Genomic DNA, 27,997 nt, shown 5'->3' with positions numbered 1-27,997 from the left:
CTGACTGGGCTGGGCCGGGCAGCGGCCGCGACTCAGACGGCTGCCGAGGCCACTGAGGCGCTGACCGGGTGGCCAGTCCGCTGCTGTGCCCTCTAGCAGCCCCTTAGCGCGGCCGGCATTGCCCCGGCAGCATCCGGCCACGGCGCTCAGCCTGCTAGTGAGCTGCGGTGGGCACACCCCGGCTCGGCGGCGGCGGCGGACAGGTTAGAGTGGGGGAAGGGGCAGGCGCGGGAGCAGCCCAGGGCCAGAGAGGGAGTCCAAAGCCAGGCGGTCTCCAGCCATGTCCGACGAGACGTCGGCCACCACTTCGTACGAGAAGTTTCTAACCCCCGAGGAGCCCTTCCCGCTTCTGGGACCCCCTCGCGGGGTGGGCACCTGCCCGAGCGAGGAGCCAGGCTGCCTGGACATCAGCGATTTCGGCTGCCAGCTGTCCTCTTGTCATCGCACGGATCCACTCCACCGCTTCCACACCAACAGGTATGAACCGTCCCTGAGGGCAGGGGCGAACTGCCCACACCCCTGCCTCAAACGGGAGAACGCTGGGTCGCTCCCAAACCTGGCGCTCCGCCTCGGGTCTGCGCTTCTATTCGTCCCCTCCCCCACCTTCCTCCGACCAGTGCTCCTTCCCTGGCTCCTTCCCTGTCCCCCTCCCTATTTTCACCCCTGCCCTCCGATTTTCCTTTCGGCCGGCATTTTACTTGCTCCCTTTTCCCCATTCATCTTCTGGACCAGAGTGATGCCTGCCTTTCCCCTCCTACCTCATCTGTGCCCGGAGAATCTCAAATCTGCACCCTCAATTTTAAGATGCATCTCTGTTTCCATCCACCTGAAAAAGTTTAACCCCTTCCATTTTCCATACGTTCTAGAGTAGATTTCGGATGACTCAAAAACCAATCTGTGGTTCTTTTGAAAGATGGCACTTTTAAAGCTAGAATCTTCCTTTTCCCGATTTTTAATCTGCCTCACAGCCCCATTTCCACTCCCACCCCAATTTTTTTTTCGTGAAGCTCTAGGAAACCAGACGGTCCTCCCCCCCCCCCCCCCCCCCCCCCCATGAACTCTTTGCTTTACCGCTTTAGGCCCTGCCAAAATGTATAAGCTTAGATCTGGAAGGTTCCTTCATGTAGCTTATCCCTTGGTTTGCTCCCCCAGTGGAGGGATGGAGCTAAGCTTAGGATGGGCTTGCTTATACAAATTTACTCAGAGGGTGCATTTCCTAACCGATTTTATTGGAAGCTAGAGTGTTCTGGAGAATTCTCTCATGCAAGCATTTGAGTGTTATGGGGGATGTGAAGATGTACACATAGCCCCAACCTATAATATAGGTGGATATTTGAGAGATACATACCAAGGCCTGGGAGGGTGTGTGGAGAACAAGCGAGGAGATGGGTTTAACTATGGAAAATATTGGCATTGAATTAAGGAGTTTGGTTCTGATTTCTGGTCCACAATATGAGCATGAACAAATCCTTCCACATTTTAATGTCTTTTGCATGCCCTCCCCCACCTCTTAAATCAGTCTACAGTTATACTGAGCTTCTGCCAGGTACAAGGAGTGTATAAAACATCATTCTTCCCTAAAAGAAAGTTAGAGTCTGGAAACGAGGTGTTATAGTTAAATAGAAGATCAGCATAACACATTTGAAAAGGAAGTGGTAGTAAATTTGTTACGACTTTTCCAAATCTTCATTGCAAAAATGAGGAAACTGAGGCCCAGAGAGGAAAGACTAAGTTCAAGGTCATAAAACTGAGTTAGGCAAAGCCAAGATTACTTCTTTGGAGCCAGTGATGAAACTTGGAACAGAACTAATGGCTCAGATGTTATAAATGGTTGTTATAGTTTCTTAGACTGACTCGCAGAAGCTTACTTAACCCATGATGTGATTTTAACATGAGTGTAATGTATTTATGAAATCAAGTGTGCTTAGGATTGTTTGCATTGGAAAACAATATGAAAGACTACTTTTGCACATATTTGGTATTTAAGTTTTACAGCATTGGAGCAAGTCCTATAAACAGGAAAGTGAAATGATTTCAGAATTAACCTGCTCTGATGATGAGGGCAAGGGAGTGGGAAAAGAGGCTAAGGGTAAGCACTGCCAAAATTGGTAGGGTGATGAAGAGTGAAGCAGGGAGAATACATTTCTTACAGCTTGTTCTGTTCCTTTTTCTTGTTTCCATTTTTCTCTTGTGTTTTTCTATTCCTTTTCTTAGAGACCGAGATAAGGCCAAGGTTGTTTTCCAGAATGGGGCAGTTAAGATAGAGGAGGTTCCTGTTCAGCCCGTTTTCCCAAGTGAAACATTTTGCCTGCTTTTTAAAAACCTCCATCTCCTACCCTACTTTTCTGAAGGCTTGGAATGGCACTAGGATGTCTAATGTATTTTGATTTGTACCCTTTTCAACAGAGATTAGGGCAAACAGAAGTAGCAATATTTACATCAAATGATGTTTCTGCCCTAGGCTACCTTGCTTTTTAAATTTTTTTTTTTTAGATTTTATTTATTTATTTGAGAGAGAGAGACAGATAGTGAGAGAGAGCACAAGTGGGGAGGAGAGGAAGAAGCAGGCTCCCCGCAGAGCAAGGAGCCTGATGCGGGACTCGATCCCAGGACCCTGGGATCGTGACCTGAGCCGAAGGTAGACATCCAACCAACTGAGCCACCCAGGTGCCCCTACCTTGCTTTTTAAATCTTTTCTCATTCTGGAATGTTCTTCCTTCCTGCCCCTCCTCAAGGTGGCATTTGAGAGGACCATATACTTCCAGTCAGTCCTTTTCAGGGAGAAGCAAACAGCTAAGTCATGTATGCAGGCAAAGTTTAGTTTACAGAATTCTTTTATTTTGGATTTGCACGTGTCACATCTTTTCTTCACATCACCAGTTCAAGCAGCAATTCAAAAATCAGATCTCCATACTTGAGTATTGATGTTCTGCTTTGGGTTTAGTCATTATAAAACACGTTTTATTGGAAATAAAAAGCTTGTCAGTTGGTAAATACTTGGTTTACCTTTATTTTGCGTCTTCCTTGTTACCTGATAAGAAAACTATGGAGATTATTTAATGCCATTGATAAGAGCCTTATGATGATGGCAGTTTTGTGCCTGCTCATTTACTGGACTCTGGGCTCTATTTGTAATCTTCCTTAACCAGGGGGCTCAGGGCACTATTAATTTATGATCCCTAAGTTTGAATGTTTATAGTGTTCATATTAGAGTCACCTGTGACTGAGGTTGGCATGTCACTACTCTAGGTTCAGTGGAAAATTACATGAACACAACCACTTTCCTAAGAATTCACACGTTCCTAGGAGTATCTTTTAGGATTTTATGACCGAGTTGGGTTTGTCTGGAAGTTTGGTAGAATAAAATAAATTTCAATAAACTAAGAAACTTAATTATATTTTTAAAGATGTATTTATTTGAGAAAGAGTGCACATGTGCGAGAGGGGGCAGGGGCAGAATGAGAGAGAAGAGAGAGAATCTCAAGTGGACTCTGTGCTGAACCGGATGCGGGGCTTCATCTCAACCTGAGATCATGACCTGAGCCAAAACCAAGAGTTGGACACTTAACCGACTGAGCCACCCAGGCGCCCCAATTATTTTTTAACTTAAATGTATATATGGAATATATGTGGTGTTTAAGACATTTTTCTTTGGTTTTGGCACAGGATGTTTCTGATGTAATTGTGGGTTTTCTTTTAGCATTTGTCCATGGCAGCCTCCACCATTATCAAAAAGGGAAGTCATTTACCAAATTGACAAAATTATAATGATATTGGTAAGTTCTATAATTAAATTGTGAGATGAAGGAGGTTAATACGAACTACTCGATGTGTTATTATCTTCATCTTTTAGTAGTACATCAGTACTTTGACACTGAACAATTGTGAAAAGTATGTGAGAGGACAGTGTCTCACTTTTGTTCACCCTATTGGCAGGATAGGAAATGAACTATTGTATAAAGCAGTTACTCGGTTATGTGATTTTAGAACCCTATTTCAATCATTGTTAACTAGAAGAACCCCAAGACTACTATGTACCTTTTGTACTACCCACAGTTTTCCTATCTCAATATAGAATTAACACTTGCAGCAGAGCTGTGAGTTACAGGTGGGAGAACCATTGTCCGTGAAGTAACATTATAGAGGCAGGAAGAATTTGGTTTGGGGACTTGTTGAGACAAATTGAGAATAGGGATCAGGCTTGGGAGAGCTATCCAGCCTAATGTGGATTTGGGAGCATTCAGAATGGGAAGAACAGTAGAATAGTAACGTGTTAGGGGTAGAACTGTGGGTTACAAGGGTTGAGAGAAGAAACTTTTCAATAAATTTAGCAGGGAAAGGAAGGAGAAGAGATGTGGTAATAATTTGAAAAAAAAAAACAAAAGGTGAAGGTTTCGTTGCTGTTGTTGTTTGTTTGCCTTGTTTAGTTTTTCTTTTCCAAGAATAGATATTTTTAGCTCCTTAGAAGTAGCCCACAGGAAAGGGAGAAACTGAAAATATGAGAGAGTGTGGGATGACAGGAGATGGCTGGGATGAACTCAGAACACGAATGGAATATTTATTCTTAGAAATGACATGGAATGTTTTTTACTTCCAAGACTACAGAGAGGGTAAGAGGGATGGATAATGATACCAAGACAATTGAGATCACTAGGAGGAGAGTTGGGAATGTGAGTAGAGTGGGGGGATTGTGTCATCTTCTCTAACTTGGGACCTCGATGGCCTGCTGTGCTCCAAAATTGTAGCAGAGGTGGAGGGGTGGCTATATGCGGGTTTTGGCAGATAGGCTTTGCAGATAAATGTTCTTGGCTTTACTTTTTTTAAATTAAAATTTGGGCAGCAAGCCTAGTTATTGCATTAAACTCCATTTCATTAGGATTCTTTTCAACAGTTTTCTCTTAAGGTAGAAAGTCTCCTTTGTCAATAATTTTACGGTGATAGCTAGGATCTTAGCGTTAGGTAGCTATCTCCTACTGGAATAAGATGTAAGGACTTTGTAGATTTGAATAGTTCAGTGCTGAGCACATTTACACAGTGGTCATTCATTACACATTTGAAACTAACGGAGCAGTCTAAAAGAATCACACTTAAATTTTTATTACAAAAGCTCACTTTAGAAATTGGCATATACAAAACTGTAAAGATCACTCATGATCCCTTTCAGTGAAGATGACAACAGTCAGCATTTTGATGTTGTTACTTTTAATGTTCTTTTTATGTTCATATGTAATTTTTAAAAATCAGGATATATAATTTGACCAGGTTTTTACACTTACATTGTGAGTGTTTTTCTTTTCAAACAATAGTCTGAAAATATAATTTTTAGTTTTTTTATTTTTTAAGATTTTATTTATTTGAGAGAGAGAGAGCAAGTGAGAGAGAGCACGAGCTGGGGCAGGGCGGGGGGCGGGGGGAGAAGCAGGTTCTTTTCCCTTTGTTGGCTATTACAAATGATATTGTTTGGACATACATTTTTTCCCAATTTCTATTTGGGGAAGTGATAGATTCCTGAAAAGGCAATTACTGAGTCCAAAGGAATGAACTTTTTTGAAGCTCTTGATATATATACAGTAGCAAATTGCTTTTCAGGAAGATTATGCTAATTTAACACTCTCACCAGCAATGAATAAAAGTACTACCTATTTTGTTTTTGTTCAGATTGCCTTAAAGTAATAATAATATTTGGAAATTAGAAGATAATAGAATTTTTTTAAATCTCTAGTAGTAAAAATATTATTTTTCTGTTTTGTAAATGATTGGTTCCAAGTATGAACCCAGTATTTTTTACCACTGTTAATTGAAAAAAAAAAAAGAAAAAAGAGCAAAAGCTTCTAAGAATACCCAGAATCCTGTTAAATCTGTTAGAAAGTCATGGACCTAGAAAACTGAGAAACATACTGATTTTGCCCTACATTAAGAGCACAAAACCAAGCAAATTCCTGGCTTGTCCGTGATCTAACCATTAGGTTATTAAATCTAGCATAGTTTTTTGAAAAGGAAAGTCATTATTATTCACGGAGGGAAATACATTTCTACTGAATTTTTGCAAGTTCAGAAAAAAGTTCTCATTAAAAAAAATTACCTAACAGCTTTTCCTACCACATAACACAGTACTTGGCCCATAGAAGATACTGTTTGTTGAGTGGGTGAATGAATAAAGATTGAAAAAGCTCACATGCAATTTAAAGACAAAAGAAAAAACAGTTTGCCCAGAATATGGCATAGATAATGGTTTACTAAGTCTAGGAGAGTGATTGCGATTTTTTAGCTTTTATATTGTCTTATTGGACATCCAGAACAATTTGGTTAATTCTACTAGGTTTGTTGATTTTTTAAAAAATGAGGATACTGCCTGCCTAGTAAGCATGTGATGAAACTAGGTAATATTACAAGGTATTCTAAGATGTTAGATGAATTTTAGATTTTTGCCTATTTATAAAAGCTTGTTGACATCTGTATTGATGGTTACTGAACCATAATAGTTTAGAGAGTGTGTGTCTGTGTGTGTTTTGATCCTTTAAAATATTCTACGTTTAGCTAAAGGAAAAAGTGCCATAAAATTGTCAGATTGCCCAAATTTTGTATATCAAGAACTTTGAAATTAAGATTAATAATACAAAATAAGGGGGGAGTTAAAAAATGAAAAACATGGTTCAAGAAAAAAATGGGTTTAATGAATGATGAGAAACAACCTAATAATAGGTAAATAACAGGCTTTTCTTCAGGAAGTCATTATTTCAGTATCTTATTAGTATCGGATATACTAAATCATTATCTTAAGGATTAATTCCCTAGGCTACTGCCTAAGCAATGAAGATTATCTTGTTAACAGTATGAAGCTAGTGGAAATTTACAAAAGAAAATAGATTTGTAGATTTCAAGAAAAAAGTAACCCTGCAACAAATACCACAGGCAAAATGTTAATATTCTTAATGCATCAAGAACTCATAGAATCAGTAAGGAAAACATTAACACATAGAAAAACACTAGAGCAAAATAGCTAATTAATATTTTAAAATTTGATCTTGGCAGTATTTGAAGAAATAAAAATTGATATAAAAAATTTTTTTTTTCGGGACGCCTGGGTGGCTCAATTAAGCATCTGCCTTCAGCTCAGGTCATGATCCAAGGTCCTGGGATCAAGTTCCGCGTCGGGCTCCTTGCTCAGTGGGGAGCCTGCTTCTTCCTCTTCCTGCCACTCCCCCTGCTTGTGCTCTTTCTCTCTCTCTCTCTCTGACAAATAAATAAAATCTTTAAAAAAAATGGTTTTTAGAATAAAAAAAAATTAAAAGAAAAAAAATTAAAAAAATGTTTTTTTTCCCCATCAGATAGGTCAAACTTTAAAAATGAAAATTCCAGGGGCGCCTGGGTGGCTCAGTCGTTATGCGTCTGCCTTCGGCTCAGGTCATGGTCCCGGGATCCTGGGATCGAGCCCCTCATCAGGCTCCCTGCTCAGCCGGAAGCCTGCTTCTCCCTCTCCCACTCCCCCTGCTTGTGTTCCCTCTCTCACTGTCTCTCTCTCTCTGTCAAATAAATAAAATCTTGAAAAAAAAAAAAGAAAGAAAATTCTAGTGCTGTTAAGGTTGTGGTGAAATGAGCATGTTTTATATACTGCTTTGGGGAGTGTAAATTGGTGCAGCCTTTCAGAAAGTCATTTGACTAAGTATGATATGACCTTGAGAAGTGTTCATATTCTTTGACTTAGTACTTTCCTTTCAAGTAATCTATCTTGAAAGATTATGTGTTTTGTTTTGTTTTTTTAGTCTTTTATTAAATTAATTATAAATTAAAAAGTCTCATGATCTATTTGACCTTCTTCCTTCGATAATACTTAGGCTGTTTCCATTTTTTTTGGTATTACAAATAATACTGAGACGAACCTTTCTAATTATAATTATTTATCAAAATACATGAACCCTGCGATCATGACCTGAACCGAAGGCAGATGCTTAACTGACTGAGCCACCCAGGCAGCCCTAGATACAATTTTCTTTTAAAATATTTTATTATAAAAAATTTCAGACAAATACAAGAGTAAAGGGAATAGTGTAATGAGCGTCATATATCCATCACCCAGCTTCAACAATTATTCACATATGGCAATGTGTTTTATAGCATTACTTGTTCCTCAAACCCTTATTATTTTGTGAAAAATCCCAAATATATTTCATTTATAAATGTTTTAGTATACATCTTTAAAAGATAAGGGCTCTTTTGAAAATAATCACAATATCATTGTCATACCTAAAAATATATTTACATTCTTCATAAGTGTCTTGAATGTATCTCCTATGAATATCTTAAAATTGTGTGGCTTCTGGAGTTCCTGTTGTGATTTCTTTTGTGTTGTGTTTTTAAGGTGGAACTTAACTTCTTGTGGAACAAGTGTTGCCAGCTCAGAATGCAGTGAGGAGCTATTTTCATCAGTTTCTGTTGGCGATCAAGATGATTGCTATTCACTGTTAGATGACCAAGACTTCACTTCTTTTGATTTATTCCCTGAGGGGAGTGTCTGCAGTGATGTCTCTTCTTCTATTAGCACATACTGGGATTGGTCAGATAGTGAGTTTGAATGGCAGGTAGGTTTGTTGTTTTTTTTTTCCCCCTTATATTACCATCATTACTCCATAAATAGAATAATGAATTTCTGTTTTGATATTTTCATCTCTGACAACATTAAGAATTAGATGGAATATGTATCCTTTATTTTTGCTGATGTACCATTTAGGCTTCTGATGCTACAGATACCTTTTTGTGGATTTTCATGTAATTTAATACTTGTATAATGTTCTCATTATTATATATTATCAGTACTTTTCTATGCATGAATCCAAGCAAATGTATTCTTCCTACATTATAGTAAATAGCCTTTGTGTCCTTACAGGCACAATATCCTTGCATTGGTTATGTTCTATATATCTAAGATCACAAACCATTGTTATCATAAAAACATAATTTTTGGTTCTGTTGTCAGAAATATAACAATTTCTCATTTTGTAATCTCTTCATATGTAGGGATGTTTTTTTGCCCTACAGTGTTTGTGTGTGTGTGTGTGTGTGTGTGTGTGTGTGTAGCATATATACCATGTAAAATAGCTTTGTGGCAAATTGTTGGGGAATTCTGCCATATAATGAGTGCAGTCTATCAGAAAATGTAAATCATGTTATTGCAACCCATTTTCTGATTGTAAAAGACAGTAACATTTGAGGAAGCTTTCCTTGCATAAAGCAAATGTTATATTCAACAGATACTTGAGTGCCTGCTATGTTTGAAAGCCATCCATATCTTTGAATTTATATTCCAAAAGAGGAATCAAATATTATTTTATTTCAAACATTTTCTTATTAAAATATGAAAACAGACTGGCATGAAGTTAAAGATAATTCTCCAAATCCCACTCTGCTGTGGTTACCATTGTAAGAGCTTGTGTAGATACAAGTATGTTTGCACAGTGTTAAAAACACACAAATGGGATCATACTTCAGCCACTGTTTGGCCCTTTGCTTTTTTTCAACTAATATCTCATTCTTTTCTATAGCTGTGTCATAATTTATTTAATCTGTTCCCTAATAATGGATATTTAGATTGGTTTCAGTTTTTTTTTGTTATAAAAATGCGACACTTAGGAGTTTTTAAAGAGGAAAAAATAATCTAAAACCCCTCTTTTTATATTATTTCAGATGTTTCTATTTTATGTACAGTTGTAAATACCATTTGCATAAAAATTATAAAATATTTTCAGCTTTTAAAAAATTGAGATAAAATTTGCCATTTTAATAATTTTAAAGTGTATAATTCAGTGATTTTTTATTCACAGTGTTGTACAGCCATCACGACTGTCTAACTCAGGAACATTTCCATCACTTTAAAAAGAAATCCATACCTGTTAGCAGATAATCCCAATTCCCCCCTGCCCCCATTACCTGGCATCCACTAATCTACTTTCTCTATGGATGTGCCTTCCTGGACATTTCATAAAAATGTACTCATATCATATGTGGCCTTTGTGTCTGGTTGCTTTTACTTGGCATGTTTTCAAGATTCATCCGTGTTGTAGTGTGTGACAGTACTTCATTTCTGTCTTAGCTCAAACTGCTATAACAAATATCATAGACTGGGTGGCTTAAACAACAAACGTTTATTTCTCACAATTCTGGAGGCTGAAAGTCTAAGGTCAGAATGCCATTGTGGTCGGGTTCTGGTGAGGATCCTCTTCCTGGTTTGCATATGGCTGCCTTTTGCTTTATCTTCACATGGAGAAGGGAGAGAGAGCTGTGGTCTCTTCATCCCCTTATAATTATGGTTATCAATCCCATTATGGGGGCTCTACCCTCATGTAAATGTAATAACCCAAAGCCCTACCCTCAGATCCTCCTAATTGGGGATTAGGGCTTCAAGATAGGGATTTGGTGGTGGTGGTGAAGGGAGGGTGCACACATTCAGCCCACACCAATTCCTTTTCATTCCTGAATAGATATGGACACATCACATTTTGTTTATCCATTCATCTGCTGATGGGTGGTTTCCAGTTTGGGGCTGTTATGAATATACTGCTGTGAACATTCAGATATAAGTTTTTATATGGATGTATCTTTTATTATTGAAGTATAGTTGACATATTATGGATGTATATTTGTAATTCCCTTGGGCACACACTTCGGAGTGGAATTGCTGGGTCATGTGATAACTTTATGTTTAACTTTTTGAGGAACTGCCAAAATGTTTTCCTAAGTGGCTGTACCATTTTACATTTCCACCAGCAATATATGAAACTTCTAATTTCTCCATATCCTTGCCAAACCTTGGTATTGTGTGTCTTTTTGATTATAACCATCCTACTGTGTATAAAGGGGTATTTCATTTTGGTTTTAATTTGCATTTCCCTAATGACTAATGATGTTGAGCATCTTTTCATATGCTTACTTTTCATTGATTGGTATTCTTTTTTGGAAGAAGGTCTGTTCAAATCCTTTGCCCATTTTTAAATTGTATTGTCTTTTATTGTTGCATTGTAAGAGTTTATTATATGTTATGGCTACTAGATCCTTATACATGACTTACAAAAGATCTTTCCCTTCCTGTGGGTTGTCTTTTTACTTGATACTGTCCTTTGACACACAAAAGGTTTTAATTTTAGTAAAGTTCAATTTATTTTTTTCTTTGAATACTGTGCTTATTATGTCATATTTTAAAATACCATTGCTTAATCCAAGGTCGTGCAGATTTTCACCTGTTTCCTTCTTAAGAGTTTTACAGTTTAAGTTTTTACATCTAGTCTTTGATCCATTTTGAGTTCCTTTTTGTATATGGGATACAAATACAAATGTATAAGGGGTACAAATTCATTCTTTTGCATGTAGATACTCAGTTGTCCCAACACCGTTTGTTGAAAAAACTATATTCTTTGCTTATTGAATGGTCTTGGTACCCTTGTGGAAATGAATTGGTCATAGATGTGTAGGTTTAGTTCTGGGCTGTCAATTCTATCCCATTAACATATATGTCTATCCTTATGCCAGTACCACACTGTTTTAATTGCTCTAGCTTTGTAGTAAAGTTTGAAGTCAGGAAGCATGAGGTTCTTTGTTCTTCTTTATTAAGATTGTTTTGGCTATTGGGGATCCCTTCTGCAATTCCACATGAATTTTAGGATCAGGTTGTCCATTTCTGCAAAAAGGGCGGTTGGAATTTTGGTAGGGATTGCATTGAATCTGTTATTTTTGTGTCCAAGCCTTGTACTTCCTTGGTTCAATTTATTCCTACATATTTTATTCCTTTGATGCTGGTGAAAATGTAATTGTTTTCTTAATTTCATTTTTGCATTGTTCATTGTTAGGGTATAGAAATAAAACTGATTTTTGTATATTGATTTTGTATTCTACCACTTTGCTGAACTCATTTGTTGGCTTAAGTGATTATTTTTTTCTGTGTGGATTCTTTAGAGTTTCTATGTTTAAAATCTTGTCATCTGTGAATAGAGATAGGTTTTCTTCTTCCTTTCCAGTCTGGGTAGCTCTTTTTTTCCTTGCTTAATTGCCCTAGCTAGATCGCCAGTGCAGTGTTGAATAGAAGTTGCAAAAATGGGCATCCTTGTCTTTTCTGATCTTAAGAGAGAAGCTTTCAGTCTTTCACCATTGAGCATAATGGTAGCTGTAGGTTTTTCATAAATGCCCTTTATCATATTAAGGAATTTCCCTTCTCTTCCTAGTTTGTTCAGTGTTTTTATCTGAAAGAACTATTCAGATTTTGTCAAAATGCTTTTTCTGCCTTTATTGAGATGATCATGCAATTTTTTCCCTTCATTCTATTAGTATGATGTACTACATTGATTTTTGTATGTTGTGATCCACCCTTGCATTCCTGGAATAAATCTAAATTGGTCATGGTACATACTCGTTTTAATATGCTGCTGGATTTCATTTTGCTGAGAATTTTTGCATCTGCATTCATAAGGGATACTGGTCTGTAGTTTTCTTGTGATATCTTTGTATTGCTTTGGCCTCATAGAATGGGTTAGGAAGTATTCCCTTCTCTTCTGGATAACATACTGTAATACAGTTTCCCATTTAACACATAAACTTTTTCATGATCTTCATAATGACTCTTTTAATGACTATATAATATTCCTGGTACTATTCCTGGTACTATAATATTCCTGGTGCCAGAACTTGTGAGACCATTCCTTTTACATCTGTTTCAAAATTTTTTCTACTATTGGTAACACAGCAGTAAACATCTTTGTGTGGGTACCTTTTTATTCTGTGCTTCATTTTTTAAGTGCACACTTTGTATTTAAAATCAGACTACTATAAGGATTCTTAATAAAGTATAATCGGATGGAGTTCTGATAATTCTGAGAATTATTTTTTCTGATTACTTGATTTAGAGTTTTTATCCATAATGTTGCAAAGTGGCAGGCGTTTTTGAATTTTAATTGCTGACTTCACTCATTTCATGAGTAGAGTGGAAAACTATCCCCAACTACTCACTAAAAATGTACATGGCTGACTAGAACATTGGAACAAAAAGGAGGCCTGCCTTAGCAATGTGTTTCCCCACTTCTGAAAGTGGAGTGTGGGTAATCTGTTACCATGGATGTTTGCTATTTAAATATTCTGAAAGGTTTAAAATGCTCTCTTGTCTTTGTGGGACCTTGTAATGATGAGCAGTAAATTATCCAAGAAGATAATTATAAATTATGTGTTGGGATTAATATAGATTAAAATCGTTAACTATAACTTAAAAATTCCTGTTACCTCTGTTGTGATTAAAAACTACATTTGTTTAAATCTTTTTAACAGATGTTTCAGTTACTACTAAAGTAAATATAAAGGATTCATAGATTCTCTGGGAAGAGAAATACTAACTACTTGATAAGGCAGGGTTTTAACCTTACAGTGAAGTAGCATCAAAGCATTTTGCTTTTCTGATAGTCTTCTTTGCTTGCAGTCCTTTTATTATTAAAGCTATATTTGACTAGTGTTAGAGCTTGAGAAATTATTTTACTGTTGAGCAGGGAGCCATAGAAAATTTAAAGAGTGAGTAATTCAGCTGTCACACTTGAAACCTAAAGGTGCAATTTGAAATTACACATCAGTTGTTACAGAAATGAGCTTACTCATAAAATTTTGCTGCATACTGCAGAAAATATGGCAGAGGTTTGATTTAATTCTCCCTACTTGTCACAGTTACTGATTATAATATAAATATACTAAATATTGTCCATGAAAAATACGGAATAAGAATTATTAAGCATTTTTAGCTTGAGATATAAAATGGAAAATTGCTCGTCTAATAAATATAGAGGAGCTCATACAGTTAATTCTGATGTACATCTGCAGCTCTAATCCCATATCTCCAATTGACTACTTGACATTTCCACTTGGATGACCTTATTATTTAATGTACCTATTATCTGATGCCAAGTCCTTGATCAGTAATGTAACTTCCAATTACAGTGTTTCCATGGGAAAAAAAATAGACTCCGCTTTATGACATGTCTTACAGTGTAGTGAAAAATGACTATTGTCATTTTGAAGGACATTTGCACTTGCTTCTTTCATTATCACTACAAACTTTCCATATTCCAAATTGCCTTCTTCTCTCATTCCAAACTACCTGCAAGGCAAGACAGCCCAGCATAGTTGAAAGCACCAGACTTGTGTCCCACTTTGGATACTGGCACTAGCCATATGACCCTCCCTAGACATTATTTTTCCTTATTTGTAAAATGAGGGTGTTGGACTAGAAGATCTATAATATTGCCTCAGGTCTCTTGCTATAAAAAATTGAGGTCTTTTAAGTGCATTACCCTGGATGGGTTGTATGACTGTGAAATGTGGCCAGTTTTCTTCTGGTTTCAACAAATGGTCATCTATCATCCATTCAGTTGTCAAACATCTGGCTGTCTCAGTCAGAAAAACATGTGACTCTTGATCCCAGAGTTGTGAGTTTGAGCACCATGTTGTGTGTAGAGATGACTTAAAAATAAAATCTTAAAAACAGCTTTGTGAATTGTTTTTCATTTGAAATTCTCCGTTTATTCCCATTTTTCTTTGCATTTTTATCTTAGTCCAAGTCTAGATCAAATAAGAACTTCCTGTCTGATTGTAGTCTTTCCTCACTCTGTTTTGTCCCTGTACTGCTTTTTAACTCATCTTCCCTCAAGACTAGTTTCATCAAGTTACTTCTACTTAAAAAATGTTACTGGCCTACTTCTGCATATCATATAACAGCTTGTTCATCCATTGAGCTTTCAATTCCATAGCACTGATTTTCTGTTGTTTTTTTTTTTTAAGATTTTATTTATTTGAGAGAGAGAGAGTGAGAGAGAGCATGAGAGTGGGGTGAGGGGCAGAGGGAAAAGCAGACTCCCCACTGAGCAGGGAGCCCAGACGCAGGGCTGATCCCAGGACCCTGGGATCATGACCTGAGCTGAAGGCAGACGCTTAACCAGCTGAGCCACCCAGATGCCCCTCATTTCCTTTTTAATTATATTAGTCTCCTTATCCTCATCCTATTTTTTTTTTAATCTGTGGTTTTACCAAGTTGTTCTTCTTACTTGAATGCCTTCTCCTTTTCCCCATTCTGTGATTCTGAGAGTACCTTGTGAAACTTCACCCACTTTAGCAACATGTGGCATTCTCTGATGGCTTATACTACCTTTTATAAGGGTACAAAACCATGGAAAGAGATGGAAAAAGGAAGACACATTTGTTTATTGAGGGTTGCCTTGTGCCAGGCCTATCACCTCATGTAAATTTCTCAACAATCCTTTGAGATGGGTGGCATTAACCATAACTCTGGGGCTCAAAGAAGCAAACTAACCTCCACAAGATCACATGGCTAGCGAGCAGCAGAACTGGGATTTGAACTCTGGCATCTTTTTACTTCTCCCTGAAAAAAAAAAAATAGCTGAAGAACCACTAGTTGCCTTCTTTATCCCACCCTCCACCCCCCCACCCCCAGCAAACACATAAATAGAACCAAAGGCACAAATTTAAGTGCTTAACATATAGTCTGTTACCTAGCAGATGTTCACTAAAGATTTAGATGGAAATTGTTCTTAAATTTTGAGAGTATACATATTTTGATAGTTCCTTTACCTAATACATCAAAGGAGCTTGAAGTAGGGGAGGCCTTTCATCCGATAAGGACTGTTTCATTTTGTTTTAGGAACCCCAGGGAGATCTTTAATGTAGTAGTGTTGTGATTTGAAGTCTTTCAAAGGGAAAATAGCAAAACATTTTCTTTTTTGACATTAAAGACTGAAAAAATGGCCTTCATCTATGCATTCAGCAATCATTCTTTCATGACACTGACTAGGTAACATCAAAGCTAAGGGTGAATGAACAATTCAAGCAGTGTTAGTTAATGAGATTTTAATGGAAGTCATACAAATTGTTGGTAGTCATTTATGTACTTGGACTCATCAGTGACTGTTAAAATGAAAATGTGGTTTTTAACAGTAGTAGCTAACTTAGACAATTTCATTCTAAGCATCATGGTCACCTTGCATGGTGATCAACCCCATTTTTGTATCTTCGTTTATCTCTTCTGTGCAGCTGACTCCCCATTGCCTGTCCCCTTGTAGCTCTCCTAAGCTTTAATCCTGCAGCTTTAACTCACTGCTAGATATTTCTATTGATGACCTGTCATTTCAAACCTAGCATTTGTCATTTGCTATTTTGTATAATTGTATGTTTGTGTTATAATATTATCTTCCCCAGTAGAGTATAAAGTTTTTGTATAAGGACCATGACTTAAAATCCTTTGAATCCCCTGTACCTATTAGAGTGCTCCAGGTATAGTAGTTGGCCAGATGTGTGTGATTGCAATAATCTTCGTGGCAAAAGTAGCTTTTCTCTTTTGGTAACCTCAAAAGCCTAGTAATCTTCCAGAGTTCAGATGCAATTGCAAAGGACAACAACAACAAAAAGGTGATATTTTGTACCTTGTAAAAATGAAAGCATTATCTTTGAAAATTACCTACTCCTTGTAGAAGAAATCATCTTTCTGGTGAATGACTTAAATGTATTTATTTGTTTATTTTTAAAAGTTTTATTTATTTAAGTATCTCTCTACACCCAATGTGGGACTCAAACTCATGACCCCAAGATCAAATGTTGCATGTTCTTCCAACTGAGCCAGCCAGGTGTCCATAAACACATTTAAAATTAAAACCATTCTGACTTTTGGAGGTGATCTATTTATTACCCTGATTGTGGTGATGGTTTCATGGGCATATGCTTATGTCCAAAGTCCTCAAATTATATGTATTAGATATGTACTATTCTTTGTATCACTTATGACTCAAGATAGCTGTTAAAAAATGAAATCCATTCTATTTTTATTAGGCAGTATAAAATTATAGCACTTTTTTTTTGGTGTGCATCTCACTTTAAAATGATTTTCTGTGTATTAGGCTTGCTTGCTTTTCTCCTTTGTCTACACATTGTCTCAGCATTTTTCTAATTTTTCTTTTATAATGCTTCTGTTTTTAAAGTGTTTTGCTCTATATTAACAGCATATTTTAAATTATTTTAATTGCCTTGTGGTTAATACTGACTTGAGCACAAGGACCATGGCTTATTTGTCTCATATTGACGGTATGTCCAGCATAGTGTTAGGCAAACAGCCAGGTAATGGCAGATCAGTCCTGTCTCCTGAGATGGAGACCAGTGTTCCTTATTCATCATGCTGTGTGAGCCCTAGCCTACATTCACACTGTGAATTAAAAACCCTAATGATGATTGACTCTTAAGTTAGCATTTTATTAACAAGTCTTGATTATGATTTTCAGCTTTTGGAAAGTATCTCATTGAGTAAGTGACTATATACAAAGAATATGTTGATGTTGCTGCTTTGTCTAAAATAGGAGTGATTCAGAATTAATGTCTTCTCATTCTGTATTTGTCATTAAAAAGTAATTTTTAATCAGTATGAAATATGTTGTGGTATTTAAAATGTATTTTTGAAAAAATTTTGCTTTTCCTACCCCCTTCTTATTTTTATAAAGTTACCAGGCAGTGACATTGCCAGTGGGAGTGATGTACTTTCTGATGTCATACCCAGTATTCCCAGTTCACCTTGCCTGCTTCCTAAAAAGAAAAATAAGCACCGGAATTTAGATGAACTTCCTTGGAGTGCAATGACAAACGATGAGCAGGTAGGGATCTTGACGTTCTTAATTGAAAGCATATACGTAGAGACTATGTGAAACTCAGTGTATTGCCTGTTTAAAGCTACTGGGTAAATGTGGATTGCTTAGTAAAATCTGAGTGGGAGCTTTAACTGTTTTGCAGGGAACACCTATCATGTTAAGTGCTTTTAATATTTGAAACACATTATAAATGACACACTAAAATATCAGAGGTTTTGGCATTGATCTTGTTTATTATAATTTTTCATCGCATAGGTGGAATATATTGAGTATCTGAGTCGTAAAGTCAGTACGGAGATGGGTCTTCGGGAGCAACTTGATATTATAAAAATAATTGATCCTTCTGCTCAAATTTCCCCTACAGACAGTGAGTTTATTATTGAACTTAACTGTCTCACAGATGAAAAACTGAAGCAGGTATGTAAAGAAAATACAGATTGTACAGCTATGAAGAAAACCATTATTTTATAGTATGTAGACTTGAATAATCATATTTTAAAATACACAAATAATTAAGGTCCAAATCACTGCTCTGAAATGTAGTATTAGAAAAAATGATGGCAGTATTTGAGAGCAAATGGTTGTAAGGTTTTAGGTACATCTCACCTGGCAGTGCCTTTCTGGGATCATGTGGATCTAGAACCTCCTGTTTAGTTGTGTAGGCTTTGCAACTTAATTTTACCACTTAAGGGGTGGTTATGCTGTTTGTTTATTCTAACTCACCTTAAAAAAGAGTAATTGACAGAATCAAAATACTGATTATTGAGGGCTATCTATACTTGAGTGAACATCTGAATTGGGGGATTTGAGTAGTCTTATGGAGTAATTGAGCCTGGCTAGGATAAAATGTAATTTTCCTTCTGCTATTCTGAAATACACATTTCTGGTATCTTCTAAATAGTCTGTACTGCTCTATTTTTTTTTTTTTCGGTACATAGTTGAATGAATACTTATGTTCTCTTTTCATTTTTTAAGGTTTTTTTTTTTTGCCTTTATCATCACTTAAAATTTTTTTTATTTCACTATTTCTCTCAACAGACATACTATAATTTTCTACATTCCAGCTCATTTTTCATTAGTATTGAAATTGTGCCTTGCATTTGAAGACAGGTACCATGGGCCCCTACCTAAGATTTAGGAAACACCCTAATCTTAGATATAATCAGCAACTCACTTAAATCATATTAAGACCTTTAAAAAATGCCTAATCTGATTTATTTTATTGTTAATTTCTCTGAGTGTTATTTTCTTTTTTTTTTAAGACTATTTATTTGAGAGAGAGAGAGAGAGAGAGAGTAAGCCGTGGGAGGGGCAGAGGGAGAAGGAGAAAGAGAAACCAGCAGACCACCTGCTCAGTGCAGAGCCCAACTCGGGGCTCGATATCATGATCCTGAGATCACGACCTGAGCTGAAACCAAGAGTTGGACACTTAACGGACTATGCCACCCAGGCTCCCATAAGTGTTATTTTCTTATAATCCTAAATTCTGGAGGCTTGTAGCCTTCCATTTGCTGATTATATTTTATATGTTTTTTTTTAAATTTTTTTTAAGATTCTATTTATTTATTTGACAGAGAGAGAGAGACAGTGAGAGAGGGAACACAAGCAGGGGGAGTGGGAAGGGGAGAAGCAGGCCTCCTGCGGAGCAGGGAGCCTGATGTGGGACTCGATCCCAGGACCCTGGGATCATGACCTGGGCTGAAGGCAGATGCTTAATGACTGAGCCACCCAGGCATCCCTGTTCATCTGTTTTCTGTCTTAAATTCCACATAAGAGTGAAATCATACAGTATTTGTCTTTCACTGACTATTTTGCTTAGCATAATACACTCTAGCTCCATCCACATGGTGGCGAATGGCAAGATTTCATTCTTTTTGATGGCTGAGTAATATTCTCTTATATATATATACATACCCCATCTTCTTTATCCATTCATCAGTTGATGGACATTTGGGCTCTTTCCGTAATTTGGCTGTTGTTGATAATGCTGGTATAAACATGGGGGGGGGGGCATGTATCTCTTCGAATTAGTATTTTTGTATTCTCACAATACCTAGTGGTGCAATTGCTGGATCATGGGGTAGCTCTATTTTTAGCCTTTTGCAGAGCCTCCATACTGTTCTCCAGAGTGGCTGCATCAGTTTGCATTCCCACCAACAGTGCAGGAGGGTTCCCCTTTCTCCGTATCCTCACCAACACTTGGTGTTTCTTGTGTTGTTGATTTTAGCCATTCTGACAGGTGTGAGGTGGTATCTCATTGTAGTTTTTTTTTTTTTTAAGATTTTTATTTGAGGGAGAGAGTGAGCGGAGGAGAGAGAGAGAACATGAGCGGTGGGGGGGGGGGGGGGGGAGGAGCAGAGGAAGACGCAGACTCCCTGTTGAGCAGGGAGCCTGATGGATTGGATGCGGGGCTCCATCCCAAGCCTCCAGGATCATGACCTGAGCCGAAGGCAGATGCTTAATGATTGAGCCACCCAGGGGCCCCTCATTGTAGTTTTGATTTGCATTCCCCTGATGATGAGTACATCTGTAGCACTTCTGATAATGTCTTTCATTATGTACAATGTTCTTTTTGCCAGTATTTTGAGGGAGCACGTCAAAGAACGACACTGACCAGTTTTTGTGTGTGTGTTCCAAGGTCAGAAACTATATCAAGGAGCATAGCCCTCGCCAACGGCCTGCAAGAGAGGCCTGGAAGAGAAGCAACTTTAGTTGCGCAAGCACCAGTGGAGTGAGCGGGGCCAGTGCCAGCGCCAGCAGCAGCAGTGCCAGCATGGTCAGTTCTGCAAGCAGCAGTGGGTCCAGTGTTGGAAACTCTGCTTCAAACTCCAGTGCCAACATGAGTCGAGCACACAGTGACAGCAACTTGTCTGCAAGTGCAGCAGAGCGGATTCGGGATTCAAAAGTAAAATGTCTAATCAATACAAAACTTTACCTTTCAATATTAACATTCGTACTCCTTCATATAAATATCTTGAAGAGTTCAAATCATCTTGCTCTCTAGATGCCTGTGGATTTTGGCTTTAAGTGAACAAGCAGGATACTCTGCTGTTGAGTAAAGCCCTTTAGGCTGAGTGCTTTGAAATACTGTTTTGACCCACAGCCGTATCACATTCAATTTCATCTGATTTTTGTGTCTGTTTTAAGTAAGATAAATTGATGGAAATAGTGAGTCTCAGGATTGCAGTATTGACTGCAACTCACTACTGAGCGGATCTCACTATGTTGCTGATGTTGCTGTCTATTAGCTCCTAAGAATGTTCTGCATGTCTTGTGTGTGTGTATTAAATGTTTTCTGAATGTTTTAATCTTGTATGTTCTTAGATCTTTTAAAAATATAATAACACCTTCTCTAATTTCTGCCTATTCACAGCTGAAGAATTCTTTGTAATACTTTTGGGCACATAAAAAAAATAGGGAGGTGTAAGTGTATTTAGAATGGTTTTGTGGTGCTTAGGTAAGTTCGGTTCCTTGCAGTGGTGACAGTTTGGAGCCAACTTAAGGAAGAGAAGGGTATCTCTATAACTCTTTGGGAACCCAGTGGGTGACTAGAAGATAGACAGTGATTCCTTCCCTGGCTCTTACCAAAGTAGCAGAAACATAGCCAGCTTTGTTGGTTGCCTGGGGATTCCTCTGGATATGTGGTCATTCCTTTTTTGCATCAGTTCACCAGTGACAAGGAATGGGAGTACCCACTGGGTTTCTAATGGGCTTTTAAGATGGTATTTGCCTAATATGGAAAAGACATGATTCTTTCCCAGCCATTGTAAAATCGCTTCTGCTTTTGGATAAAAGACACCTTAAAAGCATAAGCATTAGAGATTTTGGCAATGTTCTCTACATTGGTATTCAGTATTGTTTATTATGTGTTCACTCCGCAGTGACGCCAATGTACCTTAATCTGGTAAGAAAAAAAAAAAAAAGAGGCTTGGAAATGACTGATTATCCATAACTAGGCAAAATGATCGGGTTTCAATTCTTCCTAAGATTCACTGGTCAAATACCATAAAAATAGGATCTTGAAGAATCATTTTCAAGTCTAAGCCAGTGGCTCACTTACTGGAACCAGGATCGTACTGCAGAGGAATTTGAACATCTCCAGAGATTCTGAAAATATAGAATTTGATCCATAAAGTATTCTGGGGTGGATATGCCAGAACTGAACCTTACTGATTTAGAAATTTGTATTTTGACAGAAGCGATCCAAGCAGCGGAAGTTACAGCAGAAGGCTTTACGCAAGAGGCAGCTGAAAGAACAGAGGCAGGCTCGGAAGGAGAGGCTCAGTGGGCTCTTCCTTAATGAAGAAGTGCTGTCCTTGAAAGTGACTGAGGAAGACCACGAAGCAGATGTAGATGTTTTGATGTAATAAGGGTGAATTTATCAGCATTCTTTCTAAGCATTTAAGTATTCTGTCCTTTTATTTGTTTACATGCATCTTGACCAAATTTTTGGTTAGGGCTGTGCTGATGTACCATTAATTTAGGCCAGTGGTTCTCAGCAGGTGGTCCCTGGACCAGCAGCTTCAGCATCACCTGAGAAGTTGTTAGAAATGCATACTACCAGGCCCCATTCCAGATCCAGTGAATCAGAAACCCTGGAGGAGGGGCCCAGCATTGTGTTTTAACAAGCACCAGGTTATTCTGTTGCACGCAGCTCTTGTTTTAAGAACCACTAATTTAGTAAATGTTTTGACTATTTAGACTTTAGGGTGGTTTAAGTGGGCTTTTTCAAGAATTAGTACTTTTACAGTTTAGAGGATTTCAAGGTACTGCTGACAAGTAGTTTATTATGTCAGTATAGGTACGTACGTAGCGATCATAATTCAGTTTCCTTTTTAATGTTACAGTTCCTTAGTTTGCCTTTTCTAAAGGGCCATAGTATAATTCTCAATTCCTAGTGAAAATCCTTTTTTGAGGTTGTGGGGGTGGGGTGTGGATTGCTGTTTACAATAGTGCCTTCATTAGGTTTGGTTCTGTTTTCATTTGTTATTAACTTAAAGGTGTAATAACAGGCCCTAAGGTCTTTCCTGTTAGGTTTGTTTTTCACTTTATGTAAATTCAGAATCCTTTTGTAAGTGAGGACTACTGAGGAAATAATGTTATTAGTAGCTGAACTTTAGACTTGATGCTATATTGATTAATATTCAAATGGAGAAAGCAATTAAGCAAAACAACCGATTCTGCTTTTCCACTGCTTTTTGAAATTTTAGGCTGTGAAGCTGTCTCAAAGGCAAAAACTATGTCTTAAGTTCTTTTTGTAGGTCATTTTTTTTTTCCAGCACAGCTCTAATTTTTAAATATTTGGTATAACAGCTTCTGGCATGTGAACAGGTTAATGTTCAAAGTTAACTGAAGAAAACCCTTACAGTTCTCCTAAACTTCTCTATAAATCACTAGAAATACACAGAACAGTGAGATGTAGGAAAAAACCATAGCTTGTTGGCTGTTAATAGAAGTCTAATTTTAGATGTGAAATCATGGAGTTTCTTTAAATGTTTTCATGGAGAGTTTGTTATCATGAACATTAGGAGTAGTGTAATTCCTTTTCTTCTACCACATGTCTTTAAGCATTCACGTGGGTTAAAGAAGATGGAAACTGATACTACTGACAATCAAACTGCTGACTTTCATAATTTTCTTTTTATTGTGGATAACTTGGGAGGTAATCATGATTCTGTAGAAGGAGTTGTAATCAATGTTTTTTTAAACTCTAGAGTCAGGTTGATAGGATTTTTACTTTTTTTAACTTTATCATATCAAGTGACTCGTTAAGAAAGAGATAGACTTAAATTCTTAATTCTCAGTTGATATAAAGGCTTAACCTTGGCTTACAATCATGTGTTTTGAAAACTTGATATTATTTTAATTCCTTGAAGGTTAAAGAATTGAAACTGAGGATAAAAATTGATGTATTGCAGCTTTGCTGAGGTCTGTGGTATGGTAGATTACGAAGACTACTAAATTCATACTTAAAAATTTTACCTAAAATGAAAGTATGTGTATATGGTTATCAGTTGGATTACTCCCTCTGACTTTCCTCTTACCCTTTCTTTGATGCTCCTAGCCACCTTTAGAGGGCCCAAAGAGAGCTTGGGGTTAGACCCCAGAATACTTTGAGGAAGGTAACCCTCATTGTGTTTTCCCTTCCAAGTATAGGAGGAGTAAAAGGAGAGAAGAGCAAATCTGAATTTTCTACCTGCTCCTAGCAAAAGCAGAATCCCAGAGAATGACTTGTCTGTTCTCTTTACCTACTCTTCCAGGAAAACAGGCCACTTTTGGAGACCATAGAGCAGCATTTATCTGTTAAATACTTGGAAACAATTGACAATGACCAGTAAAAGAAAGTCCTAACAGGGTCATGATAAAGTAAGACCAATTTTTCCACTCTCCCAACAATCACAGTCTTATTACCTTAGATTTAACTTAAGTCACTATTAAACAAATTTACCAAAGCACCACAAAGCCAGTTTTAAAAGTTTATAAAGATTTGAGTGTTTATAGTAAAGTATGCCATGAAATTTTGTGTAAATCTGGATGCACTGTCTTTACAGTACTATAAATTAGAGATTGCCCATAAAGTTGGTTTAGAGGAGATTGAAAGTAATTCCTCTGATTAAAAGAAAAAAATTAAAACAACCTGGGTTTGCTTGTGATGTGGAAGAGGGAGATTACAAAGTCTTTCTCCATCTCTCCCACCATAAAAAAAAAAAACAGTAAAAGACAAAAGTTCTCTTGTTTTCGTTAATGTGCTATACTGTGTTTTTTCTGTTTTAATATCTCATGTAGATAATTCAGGTTGGAATTCTTTCTTTCTTGGAATAAGTAATAATTTATTCAGTCTGGTATATCTCTGAGTTTAAGACAAATCCAACTCATTATTTTTTCTTTTTAAATATAAATCTAAACTAACCAATTAATAAAAACGTGAGACTTATTTGCTCCAGTGTCCGTTGTCATCTGTAGAGAATGGACACTGGAGCAAATAAGTTTCTTCCCCCTTTAAACATAACCTTTGTTTAACTTAGGGCATGATCAAGTTCCCTCAGATTTTTTCAAAAAACATTTTATTAGAGATCTTTATGTAAGTTTAATTATATCTCAATAAAACTGGAAAAAAAGGAGCTCTTGTAGAAGTCTGTCAGTGCCCACCACATGTATGAACTTTGAGTTAAACAAAATGGCATGTCTTTTTCTACGGTTTTACAGCTGAATTAAAGTATGGCAAAGTAGTATAATGTTTAGTGGACTATAAAGAGCGAATTCATTCTGCCCTAACAAGAACATAGAATAAAATAATGCTTTTTTTCATGAGAGAGACTTGTCTCATTTTTTCTTAGGCTGGGGCAGTTTTGTCCATTTAACTATAGATAGGTATTGCTGAATTAATCCCAGAAACTGACTTGTAATTTAATGACTTTATGAATTGGGTGGAGACCTCATTTTATTTAGCTCCTAAAAGTGCTAATTCCCTCTTAAAGGAAAAATTCCTAGAAACTACTGTATAAAGGTATCCAGATTCCGATGAGCTTTAAAAATTGTGAAATTTATCATATATCTTCATATTTAAGCCAAAAATGTTAGTACTTGACAAATATAGAAGTCTTGTTTCCAGATTCTGTAGCAGAGACTTTTGTTCATGGCTTACTTTATAGCCTCATGTGCCTTAAAGGTGAACTCTGTACTTTTTCTCAATATCAGGCTTTTTCAAACTCAAAAATAATCTAAATATTGTAATTTGTTTTATAAAATCCCCATGCTGTTGGATATCAGTAAGCAAAAACATTACATTGAACCAATCAGTGGTAATAGTGTATAACAAAACAGTAACCTTTCAGATCTTAAATTTCATTACCTAACTTCATTTTTGGCCCAGCTAGGTCATTGAAGAACACTGAAAGTTACCTTAAGTAGAGCTTAATGTATTCTCTCATTTTTTTCCCCTGAAAAAGGTCATAAGCCAGAATGCTTTTTTAATGCCAGGTAATTCTTAGTATCTGGAAAGATAATTTTCAAGACAAAAGTACGTCAAGAACAGAGATTATATAGCAGCTTGATTCTCTTAGAACTTTAGGGATTCTTTGCATTCATTTGTGTAATAGCTGGAACACTGCCCTCCCCTTTAACAGATTACCTGTTAGCTCTTCTATCTTCAAGAAATGTTTGCTTAGAATTGGGAGGGGGTTACTTAAAGTCAGTTTATAGTTTGAGACAGTTGATAGGAAAATTCCCAGTTGTATTTCAAATATGGTATTGGTGTTGAGCACACTGACATTCAACATGTCTAAACTTAGAGGTAAATCTAATCCTGAAAAGGACTGTTAGTTAGAAAATAAGTATTTGTATACACATGTATTGTGGTAACTTTGGATTCATTTTAAGTCTGACAAAGTAAGATAAATTCTATCTTTATAATGAAATTATGTTAAGTGGGTGAGAAACATCTGAGATATTTAGACCTAGGCATGTCTGTCAGCATAGTATCTGGAACATAGCTCCTTAGAATTCTAGCTTAATTCTCATTTCTTTGGAAAATTATTTATTTATTCCAAAGGCTTAGAAGGAACCCTGAAAATTCCTCTAATTTACTGGCTATTAATAAGAGTACAGAAGTTGCATGCTATAGCTGCAGATCTAAGTTGACTCGCTTAAATTGTATTTTCATATTTTTTCTAATATTAAAATTATTTTAAGCCCCCCTCACAATTTTATTTTAAATTAGTTATTAATGTTCTAACCTAGATCACATGATGGTAAGTTAATTTTTAATTTGACATTCATACTGAACTCTGAAAAACTGGTTTAGTCTTCTCTGATTTCAATATATAGTATTTTTTCTTTATTGTCAGGTTTGTTACATCTTTGTGGTCAGTGGAACCTGTGGAAATCTGTGTTCTTTTTTTGTGGTGAGGGCTAGGGGTAGAAAAGAGGAGAATTGCTCTAATTATACATATGCATTTTGACTATATAAAGGTAGTTGTAGAATTAATATGTATAAATGACAAGTTAACACTTACCTACTCTGACTTGTTCTAAGGAACAGTGGCCTGAAGCCATGGCTTGTTTTCTGGAGCTGCTTGCTCTTCAATAGTAGCTGACCAATTGGATTTAAGTTTGGACTTTGGGGTTAGGTTATCTAGCTGAGGCTTTTAGGAATGGATCAGACTATGTCTGTTCCTGTAGTGGATCAATTTAATTTCCTCTTTGAGTACTCTAATTTAGGTATAGTTATTATCCATTCTAAATCTTTGTGTTGGGAGTTTAATAGGACTATTGTCAAAGGCTATTAAAGATAAACACAAGTATATATAAAACATTTCATTTCACGGATGGTTAAAAATTTCACTTTTTTTCAGTTTCAGAGGTTAGTTATGTAGCATCAATTTCATAACCAAAGCAAGTAGAAAGTTGACTGGTTTGGAGAATCTTCAAGTAGTCTTAAATACTGTAATGTATCAGATTGTTAACCAGGATTTTTTTCCTGTATTTCTGCTAAATGTATTACTATATTAATGCACTTTTGTATATATAACTGTCTTCTGTACATTCTGTACTTACTACAGTGTATATAAAAGCTGTTTTTCCTGAAAGCTGTAAGGGAAAGACAATAGCTGTAACACAGGTCGTTTCTATTTTGAGTTCCTTCTTGTACTTGAAAGTAGTAGTTCTGTAGTTAAATCTCAGTGTGTATGTATGGTTGTAATTAAAACTGGCAATGTGGCAGAACTGTCTTTTAAAGCTGAATATCAGACTGAACAGTGTGTTGTTTTGGGTATTAAAATCTCTTGTAATATTTTAATTGTTTCTTTTGATGTACAGTGAATTTTTACAAACCCCACTGCTGCTTACTACTTTATACTTCATAATTCACTGCTTTCCATGTTCCATCCCAGCACATTTATCAACAGAGAAGAATTAGGTCTCCTCTCTTTTGCTCACAGTTTGGTTAAGGCTCCATAAACTTCAGTTTCGTTGAAAGCCAGGATTTCCATTGGCAAATCATTTTTTCTGGAGAGATCAGATTTCTAGAGAGATAGCATTCATAGCAAGTGAAAATTCAGTCTAACTTTTGTTTACAAAAAATCATATCTGTTTTCCTTATATATTAATCTAGAGTCTTTAGGTTATAATTATATAAAAGAAATGTCTGTGAGCAGTTTTATATAGTTTCAGAAGCAACTTAACTTTCAACAGCAACTTTATCTCTTGCCACTAGAGGGAGGTCTGTGGTTGCTCTCCTGAAAATGTCTTAGCTGCTTTTCTTTCGTTTTTAATTTCAGAGTTTGAAATCAGCCTCATTTTCAAAATTCCTTTTGTGATATTAAATACTTTCATTG

At 36.7% G+C, this 27,997-nt stretch overlaps 1 protein-coding gene across 1 annotated transcript; it reads left to right on the top strand.

The window, feature by feature from the left end:
• FAM199X (family with sequence similarity 199, X-linked) lies at positions 1 to 27,459 on the top strand. The gene is made up of 6 exons (XM_035007714.1): positions 1 to 477; positions 8,360 to 8,579; positions 17,520 to 17,669; positions 17,919 to 18,080; positions 20,302 to 20,568; positions 21,860 to 27,459. The coding sequence occupies exons 1-6, from the start codon at positions 281 to 283 to the stop codon at positions 22,028 to 22,030; spliced, it is 1,167 nt and encodes a 388-aa protein (XP_034863605.1). The 5' UTR covers positions 1 to 280; the 3' UTR covers positions 22,031 to 27,459.
• Positions 27,460 to 27,997: the final 538 nt, after the last annotated feature.

The sequence above is a fragment of the Mirounga leonina genome, unplaced genomic scaffold (genome assembly GCF_011800145.1).
Source record: "Mirounga leonina isolate KUSES-001 unplaced genomic scaffold, KU_Mleo_1.0 Mir_101222, whole genome shotgun sequence".
Classification (NCBI taxonomy): domain Eukaryota; kingdom Metazoa; phylum Chordata; class Mammalia; order Carnivora; family Phocidae; genus Mirounga; species Mirounga leonina.
Note: the sequence above shows the minus strand (reverse complement) of the source record. Positions and strands in the feature narration are given on the sequence as shown.

Coding starts and splice junctions, on each gene's coding strand:
- FAM199X (XM_035007714.1), top strand. CDS start 281: ATGTCCGACGAGACGTCGGCCACCACTTCGTACGAGAAGTTTCTAACC. Junction 8,580..17,519: donor ATAGTGAGTTTGAATGGCAG/GTAGGTTTGTTG, acceptor ATTTTTATAAAG/TTACCAGGCAGTGACATTGC. Junction 17,670..17,918: donor CAATGACAAACGATGAGCAG/GTAGGGATCTTG, acceptor TTCATCGCATAG/GTGGAATATATTGAGTATCT.